The following is a 13,416-nucleotide window of genomic DNA, read 5'->3' on the forward strand; positions in this document are numbered from 1 at the left end:
AAACACACATTTAATATTGAAAATATTATTTTAGGGTGCTCTATTGGTTTTTGTTTAGAGACATATGTACAATATTGCTCTCTAAACACCCAAATAAATGAGCAGGTGAATTCATCTCTAAAAAAAAATAAAACATATATTGACATTCATGAATGAGAAAAATTTCATGTCTCATTGCAAACTCTAACTTTTTTCGTACAATAGGAAAAAGCTACTAAAAATCAATGAAAGTAAGTTTTTCCATTTTTGTCGATGATATTATTATTTTACAACTTAGCGTTAATAGAGTAATATTGGCTTGATGTAGTTCAGCCCCACCAGCTACTAATTTAGAAGAGTGGAACATCATATAGAAGAGTGGAACCAATTCCCCAGAACATCTGAAATTATTAATATTGTGGTGACGTTTAACTGCTTGGTTGTAAACCCATTGTCAATTCCATCCTATGAAAAAACTGCTTTTTTCTTTCAGAGTTTAATCACTTTTCTTTTATTTTTAATTACTATAAATACAGCCCAAATACCATAAAAAAGTATTGGGAAAATTCCTAAATAATCCCAGTTCCTCCCATACATTTTGTGTATAATATTCAAGGAATACAATCCAAAAACCCGTTTGCATTAAGTCAAGTGTTCAACCCTTGAATTAAATGTATTATTTAACTTTCATACTTTAACATTATTACTGTTAAAGGAAAAATAAATTGAATTTTAGTTTTTAAACAATAAATTCTCCAAATTAAAGAGGTCTGTTATGTAATGCCCTAAACTTTTTAAACAAGTCCTTCATGCCACACTTTCTAGCTGACAGCTCCCTACACTAACTATTACCATTTACCTCGTTTTTATGGGAAATAGAAACCGAAATTCTCAGGGGAAAACTCATTAACCAGTGGAAAGGGAACTTGCAAGCTTAAGCTCCTTAAATTTGATAGCGCTATCAATCATAATGTCCTGGTCTGAAATCAAATAAAAATAACTAGGCAAAAATTAATCAGTCCTCAAAGGCTAATACACTTAAATTTGTTATTGAAATGCTAAAATTCAGGCGCAGCAACTTCCTACATTTCCTCTACAGAAATTATCAACATTAATCTTGCAATACATAATTATGTAAAGTAAAATTTCATGTGACAACAGTTTCTAATTTGCAGGTGTTTAGAAGATTAGGTTTCATATTCAGTCAAAAGGGAGAAATAGAAGGAAGACAAAAGAATAACAAGAGGTATTTCTTAACTTTTCATATATGTCTATTGATATTCATAACATATTATTCAAGTAGTAACCACGTCTGTTTCAGTGAGGTGATGGGGGCGTTATTATAAAATATGTTACCATAATCGAAGACGGATTGGACAAGAGCATCGTATACAATATTTAGTGTATGTTTATTCAGACTATTTAGAAATGAATGTATATTCAATATGACTAATCCAGTTAAATCGGTCATCAAGGTATATACCCAAGTATTTGAAAGTGGCGACTCTTTTAATTCCTATATTCGGTAACTCTGTTATGTTGATTGTTGCTTATCTTTTCTTTTTATTTGGGGAAAATATCATAAGGGTAGATTTTTTTGTATTAAGCATTCATCCTTTAGAATCCAAAATATCCTGTAATTTTATAATATCCATCTCTAAATTGTTCATGGCTTGATAAAGGTGCTCGTTGGCATTTATTAGTGCGTCATCATCTGCATATTCAATTAGCGTAAATGCATTGAGAACTTTATGATTGTCGCTGGTATATATATTGAAGAGTAGGGGTCTAAGCACACTTCCCGTGCGACCCCGCCTTGACGGCCAACGGTTCACTGTTTGAACCATTGACTGTCACAGCTTGCGTGCAATTCTTAAGGTATGAGTTGAACCATTGTAGCGATATTGGATTTAAGCCTTTCTTTTCTTCTCTAATATTTCGAGCAGTAAATCGTGATTGATGCTGTCAAAAGCTTTAGACATGTCTAAAAAAGCAACCGCAACATATTTTCCTGTCTCCAGAAATTGTATTATCCTATCGTGTAGATTTAATATGCTTGATTGCGTCGAATGTCCTGGTAGGAACCCAGATTGCATTTTATAGAACATGTTATTCACAATACCGTAATCCATGAGTTGCTCATAGGCGCTTCTCTCTAGGGTTTTGGATAGTGACTGAAGGATCGAGATTCCTCTATAGTTGCTTGGATTGTTATGGTCACCTGCTTTGAATATTGGTATAACTTTTGCCTCTTTCTATCTTGATGGAAAAAGTCCAGTTTGGAGTGAGTTGTTTATAATACGAGTCAGTGCTGGGGCAATTATGATTGCTATGCCTTTAATTAGTGAAACTGGTAGCCCATCTGTGCCTGTGGCTTTACTTGATGATAGAGTTTTGACCATTTTAGATACTGTTTCTTCACTGACGTCTTAAAACGAGAATTTATTGTTATTATTCGCAGTTAGGATTAATGGATTAATATTAGAAGATTGTGGGTTAGTTGCTTGATTATTTATGAAATGTTCATTAATGTGCATTGCTATATCCTTTGGATTGTTAATTATAGTGTTGTTGATTTGAAGTGAGGTTACTTGGGAGATTCTTGGTTTGAGATAAGGTTTGAGTATACTTTCCAGATTTTTGTGGTACTTCCTGTATTCTTTAGTTGCTTTTTGAAGTAATTATTATTTTCCTGTTCTATCAAATTATTTATTCGGTTGTGTAGTGATTTGTATTGCTCATTAAGTCCTGGATTCCTATGGGATTTTCTTTCTAAAACATCCCGTGTGTGCATCAGGTGTTTGATTGCATTTGTCAGCCATGGGGGTGTTTTTGCAGTTTTCCAAATATTTTTCATGGTTCGTATTTTCCACTTAAATTTATCAAGTGAGTTTCTTAGAGATTTTACAAACTGATCTATGTTCAAGTCTCGATAGTCTCTTATTTTTGCCATAATTTTGGTATTTTTGGGTAATATTTTTTCCTTAGGCAATATATTATATCGTGATCTGAGCACAGGGTTTTGTAACCGTTTGAGACAACCTAATCGTATCCAATTGAGGATGCCACACGATTAGGCTAAACCGTCACAAGTTAGGGTTCGGGCCAGGCAAGTTTTATGTAATAATTGTGACACGGATTGAAATCAGAAATATAATCTTTACTTGTGCAGAAATGTTTACATAAATTATCAACAACTTACAATAAAAGATAACCCTCCTTGGTTGGCTGTCATCTCTCTTCGAATATTTTTAGAAAAAAAACTAAGAAAAAACTATATTGTTACCGTAGAACTAAGGTGATCAGTCGTCTTGACGAGAAAAAAAAGAACTCTGATAATCAAAAACTGCAGCCGCGAGTCTAACTTTTTTTTGTCCTACCGCCGCTTTTTGTAATTTTTCGCAGCGCCAGGATTCGCCCTGGCGGTAAAAAAAACTAAGTCAGAATGTAAACGTTCTGGTCGCCATCTGGGGACCAGACCGGTTACAGTATAATACCAATTTCTATTATTCTATGTGGGTGTGATACATATATATGATCTATAATGTTGCTGTTTCGGATGTAATCCTTGTCGGAGACTCAATTAATTGTCTATATGTTGAAAAATAATTTTGTAGTGTTTAGGTTTTGGGCTCAAGAGGTTTTTTTAGGTCACTATTAAAGTCTCCAATTAAAATTGTTTCCATACTTGACTTGTCATTGGAAAGGGATAAGAGTTTTTTAAGGTTGTAAGTCACTATCTCAGAATTCTGAGATAGACCAGGAGGATAATAACAGACTCCTCACAATCATATAAATCATATTATGTGTTACAAATATAAATGGACATTGATCTTGATGGAGCTGTTTTTTTGTTAATTAATAATCATAATAATCTGTGAGGATAAAATCCAAGGCACCACTGTCAATGCTGGTTTCCAGGCTACAATGCGTAGGAGGATGGTGGAAAGTCATTCATGCCACAGCTCTTTACACTTACTTTTACTGTTAACCTCTAAGTTTTTATGGGAAGGGGAAATCAAAGGAAAACCGCTTTGGACAGTGGGGAGACAACTTCCAAACTCAACACAGAAGCTGTGTTGCCTGATTTTAACTCAGTACAAGCTGGGATCAAACCTGGCTCCTTTTTCTGCGAAGCAAAAACGCTAACCACACTGGAGAAAGGAAAACGCTCGAAAAACGGGCGCTAAACATGAGTACAAATTTAGCCTTGTGGAAGCTATGGAGGGGTAAAGGTGAATATTTGAAGAATGGTTGTCTGCACAGTTTGGTGAAGTGTCGTCTGCTGTATTTTCTTTAATCTTCTTACGTCGTTTTCTCATTGTAAGTATGATTTTATTATCAAATTTCAAGCGTAATACTTAATCTAATTAATTTTGGATGCGGAAGGGTATTATAATAGATATATTATTTTACATTAATTCACCTTTTATAAGTGAGCAATTTGCTTAATTTCGGTAATATTTCAATCAGCGTCATGTGTTTAAGACCAAGGCCCAACATAATTGTTGATTACATTTGGTAGCCGTATATGATTATTTAGATGGATGAATGTACATTTACATTACCTTATTATTTTAAGCGGCTTAAGAGGTTTTCTTCAATTTCTTGTCTATTTTCCGTTAACTCAACAAATTTCGAATGTAATTTACATTCTGTTTTGGTCTTATAATTCCTCTATTTGGTGTATTATCCCGCTCAGTTCCAAGAAAATATAGTTAATTTCACTCCTCTCATCAAACAGGTCAACAAACGTAGAAAACTGAATGAGTTCTTTAAAACCACTGAAAACCTAAATTAATTCCGTAATTTTACCTTTATAATCAACAAAATAAATTCCAGAACTACCAATATAATATAAATTTCTTAAAATTCAACGTAAAACCGTAGATTTATTAGCCCAGAATACATGCTTTTTACACTAATTCACATTTGCTTGTATCAGTTTGTTGAGATTTTAAGATATCAAAAGACAACTCGGCTCTTTTCTCTATTAATGTAATAATAATAATAATAATACTCAGCTAGGCTAATACCCCGAGTCACCACTTTAGGGAGCGGTCATCTCTAAGGTCCGCTCAAATTCGTCCAAAATAGACACTCCTCTCTTCCGCTCATTTAATTAACCTAAAATTTAGCTTCTTGATCACTCACTCATAATAACTAAGTATAGCGCACAGTGTTTCAAAGAGCCCAAATTTTGACCAAAATTCTAAAATGGTCCGTTACAAATAATATGTAAATTTTTATAAGAAGGAAATAATGGAGAGTGATGCAGCACCAAAAGTTTTTATCTGCGACTCCTAACGGTGAAGTTACTTTCTCTGGAGGAGCACAGGGTTCTCGTGGGTGTCATTCGATAGATCTTAGCGAAATTAGAAAGTGGAAAAAAATTTACAATCCTACGTTATTTCAAATAATAGTTAACACTAGTTTAAGGGTTGGAAACAGCCATTTTGGAGCATGTTAACAAGCGATTTAATCCGAGAGACTGGTGTAGATAACTACAATTTTTTCAACGTTTATTAGTAAATGTTACAATTAGTCCATTTAGTAATTTTTTTAAGTGTCCGGCTGTAATATTAAAATATACTAGTCTTTGGTTAAAGCAAACTTGAACGGAACTAGTATTTTAGTGAGTGAGAAAAACACAGTTTTCTTGACATTGTTTCTTTCGCTGCCGACCAACAGCCAGATGTAAATATGTTGTTCAGTATATGTATATTCAAACTAATTATGTTTCAGACTGGTTGCCTTTATTCATGCAATAATTTATAAACGTAACATTTATCTTAGCAACCTTTGGAGAAAGTTGGGTTTTAAAATTTGGAGAATATTAGCGAAAAGGTCGGCTAAAACCACCATATTTGGCTATAAATTTTATTAGCCGGCAATTAAAGGAATGTTTGAAAAGTTGGATAAAACTAATTTACAGATGGAAATTAAAAGAAAAAGGTTTCAATGTTTTTAAACATATTTTACCTTTTTAATGAAAGACTATTCCCAAAAAAGAAAACGGGGATAAAATAATTTACTTAAATTTCATAATTTTAAATGTTACAAATTTATCTTTATCGATAAATATTGGTTTTTGTTTGAAAGGTTTTAAAGCAAGTGGCGGCTCGACCTGGATTCCTTAAAATCAAAAGGCAGTACTAATTGGTACCGCTCGCGTTCATTGGATACCCAGCAAACACAAAAGACCCCAAAGACGTACCAAATAGACCCAAACCTCCCTCGCTGGCCCCATCCAAAATAGGATTTATATATATATACCTGGAATATCCAAAACAACGGATGAATTCCCTTGTATCACGAGATATCCATATGATATTCAGATTTCTCGGTCAAATCTCGAATACCCTGAAAACCTCTCTGGGATATCAAAAAAAAACATTTTCCCCTCAGCGCCCCGACTCGTTTGTGGCGTTATTTATAACTAATTAAGGTTAATGAAAAAAAATAAAAATAAAATTTAGTCAAAAATAATTATTTTTATTCTAATTTAATTTTTATCATTTTAAGTAAATTAATTGTAACGGTTTTTTATTTTTCTCTCAACTTATTTTTTTATTAATTATTAAATGCGCTAGATGGCACGGTTGGTATATTATCTATTGTGAAGAAAGGGTGGATTCTCAAGAAGAAAACCCACTTCACAAAAGAATATATTTTTCTTATAACGCCATTTTTATGTGTGTTCGACTGTTCGGCGGCTCCAAGATTTCTTCGATCTTTATTATCTCCGAAAACACTAAACTTCACCAGGTAAGATTATTTCCAATATTTTATAGCCTAAATTACTTTTAGTAGCTATTATTAAGCCAATTTGAATATATTTGACTGGTGATTTACTTTAAATATTATCCCAAAAACCACCTTTTTTCGTTTGAGCACGCGGTTTTGTCCAAGGCCCGCATCGCGGTGCAAAAGAAAGCAGGGGCTGCCTCGTTGGTCCGCGCTGCTGTTACCTGCTACTACAGTATCCTAGATAACCGATAATTTCTTTAGTCAGGTTATAAAAATTAATGTGATTGCTCGATTGTAACTGGATGTAGGTGGAATTAATGCCGCGTATTAGCGGTCAGTTAAGCTAATTAAATTTTTCAAAATTTATTCATTTTAGTTTGAAGTTGATTATTGCTTATAATCTCAACCAAATTAAGGTGGTTCATTATTTAGTTTTATGTGAGTGTTCGAGTTAATTAATTTGTTAAAAATAAACATGTACATAGCAAAACATTTTCTATATTTGTATTGTGTTGATATTAGAATGCCAAAAGGAAGATACAAACCATTAGCTGCATTATCAATAAGACAACGAGCTAGGCTAATTAATGCCGTTACAAGCGAAACCCAAGATCATTTTTTGGAATACAATGATGTTTTAAATGAGGAATTGAGGTCTAATGAAGATTCTAACAACTCTTTAGAAATAGTTAGTGATGTTGAGGAAATAAATGGGTCAATTGCTGAGGAAGACAATATTATTAATGAAACTGGACCAGAGACCAATGAAATTCAAATAGAAAATGGCGCAACAAGTGATATAGATTTTCCAACTAACAATAGCGAAGAATTTCTCGATCGCAATTGTGATTCGGATCATATAAGAGCAAGCCTAGCAGGATGGGTGACTAGCTTTGGAATCAGCAAAAATTCAGCAAATGCATTGCTTAAAATCTTGAAAAAGCATGAATGTCTCAAAGATCTTCCCGTCGATTCGCGAACATTATTGAAAACACCTAGATCTTCTGTAGTAGAGCAAATGCCTCCTGGTCATTACTTTCATTTCGGACTTGAAGCCGGCATTCGTTACGCTGTCAGTGGTGAACGTGATCAAGCCTTAACAGTACCAATCTACAAAATTTTAATTAACGTAGATGGCCTGCCATTAGGGAAGAGTACCACTAGCAATGTTTGGCCCATTTTAGGTTCAATTTCGTCAATAGCCAAATCAAAGCCATTTCTCATAGGAATATATCATGGTTTTAGTAAACCTAAATGTTCTGATCAGTATCTTTCTTCATTTGTAACTGAAGCCTCATTATTAGTAGAAGATGGTCTTATACTGAATGGTGTACACAAATCTGTTAAAATGTTTGGGTTCATTTGCGACACTCCGGCAAGGGCTTTTATACGTAAAGTTAAAGCCCATAATGGTTATGAAGGTTGTGATAAGTGCACCCAGCCAGGGATAAGGTGTAGAAATAGGCACTGTTTCCCCCAAGTTGAAGTGGAGTTACGAACAGACGTTAATTTTAGAAATAAATCTTATCCTGGGCACCATCATGGAACCAGTATATTGGAGAAGCTAACTAACATAGATATAGTAGATGACTTTCCGTTAGATTATATGCATCTCGTCTGTTTAGGAGTAGTTAAGAAAACGCTTAAGTTATGGATGGGGGCAGAGGGTAAAAATGCTCTTTTTAAATTTAGGCCGGATGAGGTATTGGAAGTGTCTACCCGCTTAGAAAATTTAGCACCGATAATGTGTTCGGAATTTGTTAGGAAACCTCGTACTTTGAAAGACCTTGATAGATATAAGGCCACGGAGTTTCGCCAATTTCTGTTATTTTCTGGCCTTGTTGTGTTGAAAAATATTCTCCCTAAAGATCATTATGAATTGTTTAGAAATTTAAATGTGGCAATCCGCCTTCTAGCTACACCAGAACAAACGGTTGATAAAATTGAGTTTGCCCAAAAATTACTGAAGTATTTTGTGCAAAAGTATGGTATTCTTTATGGCAAACATTTAATTTCTTACAACGTACATGGCTTATTACATTTATCTAGAGATTGCTTAAAGTATGGGCATTTGGATTCGTTCAGCGCGTTTCAGTTTGAAAATTATCTTTACAAGTTAAAAAATAAAATTGCCAACACTGGCCATCCGTTACAACAGGCTATTAATCGAATAAGTGAAGAGAGACAATCCGAGCGTGTGATAGAAAATAAAACTGAAAGGTCACTTCACATGGAACATGAAGATGGACCACTTCTCCAAGGGTGTACTGGCCCTCAATACCGCAAAGTTATTTTGCCAGATTTCCGGTTATCAACGAAGGCACGAGATCACTGTTGTATCCTTAATGATTCATCGATTGTGGTCATTGAAAACATTGTTACCTCTGAAAACAACCCGTCAAAAGTATTTATAGTGGGAAGGAAGCTCATGAACGTTTCTGACCATTTCATTTCTCCGTGCCAATCGTCAGAAGTTGGTATTTACCGTGCTACGAAATTATCTACCTTAATGAAATGGCCTCTCCATCAAGTTAAAGCAAAAGCCATTAAATATCCTATAAATACAACAAATGCGTACGTTGTTATGCGACTTCTTCACTAACCGAACTGAAAAAGAGGTAGGGCGTACTTTTGAATAATATAGCTTTTAAATCCTGTACGTACGTCTAATCTGAATTTATTTTGAAATAATTTGTTGTAAAAAAATTTATCGTAGATGTATACGTTGAAAAATTGCATTCAGCTTTCTTAAACTAATTTCTTAGTTTTTATATTCTAATTTCTTTTAAGCACAAGTGTGCTTTTGTACTTTGAACACATGCTTGTCCCTATAACCGCACATGCTTTTGTTAATTCCGATGCACTATATTGAAATGTGTTATAATTAGTTTCATTAACATAAATACATTTGCATTGCAGATTAAATGGGTGAAGATTATAAAATTGTAGAGTTTTCACATGGAGGAGTGGCTGTAATACCTGATACATGGGTTTATAAAGAAGAAACTAGAACAAAATGTTATTGGCCTGGCGACAAAGTTGGGACTCGCTTTGCAAAAAGACGAACTCCACCCGGAATTGAAGATTGGGAAAACTACGAAATCACCATAATTTTTAGTTGTGGTAAAAATGTTTAAAAAATTGAAATCAAAATATTACGATACGAATATCAGGACTGACATTAATATTAACAACATTATCTAATTTCAGAATCTTTTGAAGAAGCATGGAGGAAGATGGTAAGATATGTTAGAGACACGGATGTTTCAACAAGTGAACGGGAGACTGGACCTGGTAAAAGAAGGAAAAAGTCCAAAACGATCCACAGTCCAAAACGAATTGAATCAGACAGCGAATCATCAGAGAATAATATGGAAAATGACTCGCCTAACAAAGTTCCCGAACTTCCAGTGTTAAAAACAGTTCATCCTTCCCTCGAAAAAACTAGTAAAGATCTGTTATTTAAAAAATATATATATATATTCTTTAACTTAATTAGTAACACATTTTTTAGATGTTACACAAGTCAACTACTTGACAAATGGATCGAAACACAAATCAAAGAGATTTTTGTCTTCCGAGTTTTCAAATGGTAATTACGTTAATAAAAAGGTTTATCATATTTACATTGAACTTTAAAATTATAATTTATAATTTGTAAAGATCCTGTGGAAACTCAAAGACCAAGAAAAGCGTTGAAAAATCCCGAAGAGTCATCTCCATTATATCGGAAAGAGTCCTATGCACCTAAAGAAAATAGCACCAACACAGCCTTTACAATGAATTTTTATAACTTGGACGAAGGTAATTTTTCTATAAAAAAATTAGAGGTAATATTTTAAAGATTGAAAATGGTGATATTTTAGACTCTGTCGAGTCGACTAATGTAGTTGTTGGACCTCGAGAAAAAATTACACCTGGAAGACAAAGAGAAAAACCTTAAGTGCTATCAAGAACATCTAGCAATGAATTCGGAAAAGATAAATCTGCTTCAAGTTTCAGAGGTATAATTTATTTAAAATAAAATTTCATAATCACTCTGAAAATCTATTACAACCTATTTACTATTACAGATGAAGTTAATGGATCAAACCGAATGGTTTCTGTTAGTGAATGTACGTAACGGTTGCTGCTCTAATAGGCATTTCAATAAAATCCCCATTAAAGTCAAATGTCAACCATGCGCTACGACGACTGGACGTAGAACGTGTTTGTCTATGGCTTTTCTTTTATCGCCTCTCAGAAAGAGGAGTCAGGTTCGATTCCAGCTTGTGGCACTGGGTGAAAATCCCGAACCACTCCTGCGTAATTTGCAAGTTACCTCCCCACTGGTTAACGGGCTTTTCCATGCGAGATCTTGGGTTTTCTTTCCCATAAAAACTTGCTGAGGTTATAGTAATAGAAAGTGTAGGGAGCTGATGGTTAGCTCGCATGGCATGTAGAGCCTGCCTTCACCCTCCTACACAATATAAACCGGTCACTAGATGACTTAGGCCTGTAGTGGTGACTTGGGTATTAGCGTAGCTGTTTATTATTAGAAACACATTGTTCTAATTTCATAATTACTACTAATTTTGTAACAATTAATTTTATGTTTTTAAATAGCATGGCTTCGGAATTTATCTAGGAATCAAGAGTTGCTGAAATCCAACCAAAGACTGATTTTGGAAATATTAGACACAGTTCTGAGCAATACAAGCAACTCCAGCCAACATGTTGTTTCGGGAGTCGAAACTGAACAACTTAAAGAAATTTTTGGTTTTCCACTGAAGGAAGACAGTGCACTAGATTTATTAGAAGATTATCTGACTACTTATGAAAATGCCAACAAATTAGTAAGTAAATATTTAATTTCGATTTTCTCCTTAGAGTCGAGGTACAATTTTGTTTAAATTTCAGAGAAGCTATCTAAAACAATTTGGAGGAGTAACTCTTTATGATTCAGTGAAAAGACTTCTGAAAGACGTTTTTCTCGATGAGTTCGCAAAGAATTTCAGCTGGGAAGGCAGAAAAGGAAAAAAAAAACTAAACAATTTAAAGCTAATGAAAATTATAACTGGTGAGATAAATGTTTAGCAAATCTTTTATAGCGTAAATGATTTATAAACTGCTTAGTTGTATATGTATTTAAATGGAGTTATTTTTTGTTTTAATCTTTCTTCATTAGATACTGTACGAAGTTCTAAAAACTTTAAAGATGCAACGATAGTGGAGGTTGAGAAGCAGATTAAGTCATGGTTCAACCATGCTTCAGACAGAACCAAATCAAAGGCTGAAACAATTCTAAAAAAAAATTTGTAACATACATTTTTAGACTTCTACTATGAAATAAAAATTTTAATTCAAATTATTCTGATTGGTTTCTTTGTTTATGGACGAATAATATATGATGGAAAAAAGGGGGGAGGTGAGTGGGCACGTATCCCCCTGGCTACGCCACTGCCTTTGTCATATGCTATGAATGTCCCAGTTTTCCCTTTTAAATATCCATCGAATATCTGGTGAATATTTTTAAGTACCCTAAGATGTTCTCTGGACATACTCGTCTAAAACAGTTGGCTTCAAATATTCGGCTGGATGTTCCCAGAATATTTCTAGCATTCAAATAGAACGTAATGAAAGTCCCGTGAAAGTCCATGGAATATCTGTAGAATTTCTTGACCGGCGTTTTATAGATATATTAGGGATCAAGAAACTGATGACATTTGGTCACCCGAGGAACATCCCATATTGTTCAATTGAGTTTTTTTGGATATCCTACGGATATAATGAATCCCCCGAACTGAACTCCGGGGAATGTCTTGGGGGCCTTTTGTGTTTGCTGGGTAGTTTGAAAATTGGTCAATAACATAATAACAGTAATTTTAAACATTCGGTTTTTACACGGGATATATATTTTAGTTTAAAGTCCACTAAATAAAGTATAAGTTATCTAATTATAATACTCTACAATGTCTTAGTGCGACATTATCATTTCGCTATTTTTAATTTTTTTAGCTTCCATTGCCATGGGGTGGCGGAGTGGTTAGCACTTTCGCCTCGCAGCAAGAGGAGCCAGGTTCGATCCCAGCCTGTGGCACTGGGTGAAAACTCGGAACAACTCCTTCTGCGTTTGAGTTTGCAAGTTCTTTCCCCACTGGTTTAAGGGGTTTTCCTCCGAGCTCTTTGGTTTCCCTTTCCATCAAAACTTGTTAACGGTAATAATTAGTGTAGGGAGCTGTTGGCTTGCGTGGCATGCAGGGCTTGCCACCACCCTCCTTCGCATTGTAACCCAGCCACCTGAATTAAAGGCTTCAAAAGTCGCTTGATGACTTAGACCCTAAGGTGGTGCCTTGGGTATTAGACTAGCTGATTATTATTACAACGCTCTCCACGAAAAACGCATTTATAAAAAAAATTTGATAGATTCATGGCCATCTCTAATAACTAGATTATTTTCATAATACAGGTGGCTATGATAGAGCTGGCCGTTGATATTATACACGGTTTTAAATTGGTATCAAAATTTATCAAAGGGCTGACCACTTCCTAAACTTCTGTACACTGATTATATGAAATTGAGTACAGATTTTGACAATGCTAATTCTGTAATCAGTTTCGTAATCCCTTTAGTACTGTCAAAGCTACAAGTTTGTACACAGATTGAGGAGAGTTATTAGCCTCTCAGTATTTATCTGAGAATTAAAT

The 13,416-nt window shown here is 34.4% G+C and overlaps 2 protein-coding genes across 2 annotated transcripts; both read left to right on the forward strand.

Moving 5' to 3' along the window:
* The first annotated feature begins 9,653 nt into the window (after positions 1-9,653).
* LOC149945838 (uncharacterized) lies at positions 9,654-10,678 on the forward strand. The gene is made up of 5 exons (XM_090172613.1): positions 9,654-9,852; positions 9,940-10,176; positions 10,244-10,321; positions 10,393-10,533; positions 10,596-10,678. The coding sequence occupies exons 1-5, from the start codon at positions 9,654-9,656 to the stop codon at positions 10,670-10,672; spliced, it is 732 nt and encodes a 243-aa protein (XP_090028739.1). The 3' UTR covers positions 10,673-10,678.
* LOC149945839 (uncharacterized) lies at positions 10,678-12,030 on the forward strand. Its single transcript, XM_090172614.1, has 5 exons — positions 10,678-10,733; positions 10,803-10,844; positions 11,335-11,564; positions 11,629-11,788; positions 11,897-12,030. Exons 2-5 carry the CDS (start codon positions 10,826-10,828, stop codon positions 12,028-12,030), a joined length of 543 nt encoding a protein of 180 aa, XP_090028740.1. The 5' UTR covers positions 10,678-10,733; positions 10,803-10,825.
* The last annotated feature ends 1,386 nt before the right edge of the window (positions 12,031-13,416 follow it).

Source organism: Leiobunum rupestre, chromosome 4, assembly GCF_980474605.1.
Source record: "Leiobunum rupestre chromosome 4, qqLeiRupe1.1.hap1, whole genome shotgun sequence".
NCBI classification, from domain to species: Eukaryota; Metazoa; Arthropoda; class Arachnida; order Opiliones; family Sclerosomatidae; genus Leiobunum; species Leiobunum rupestre.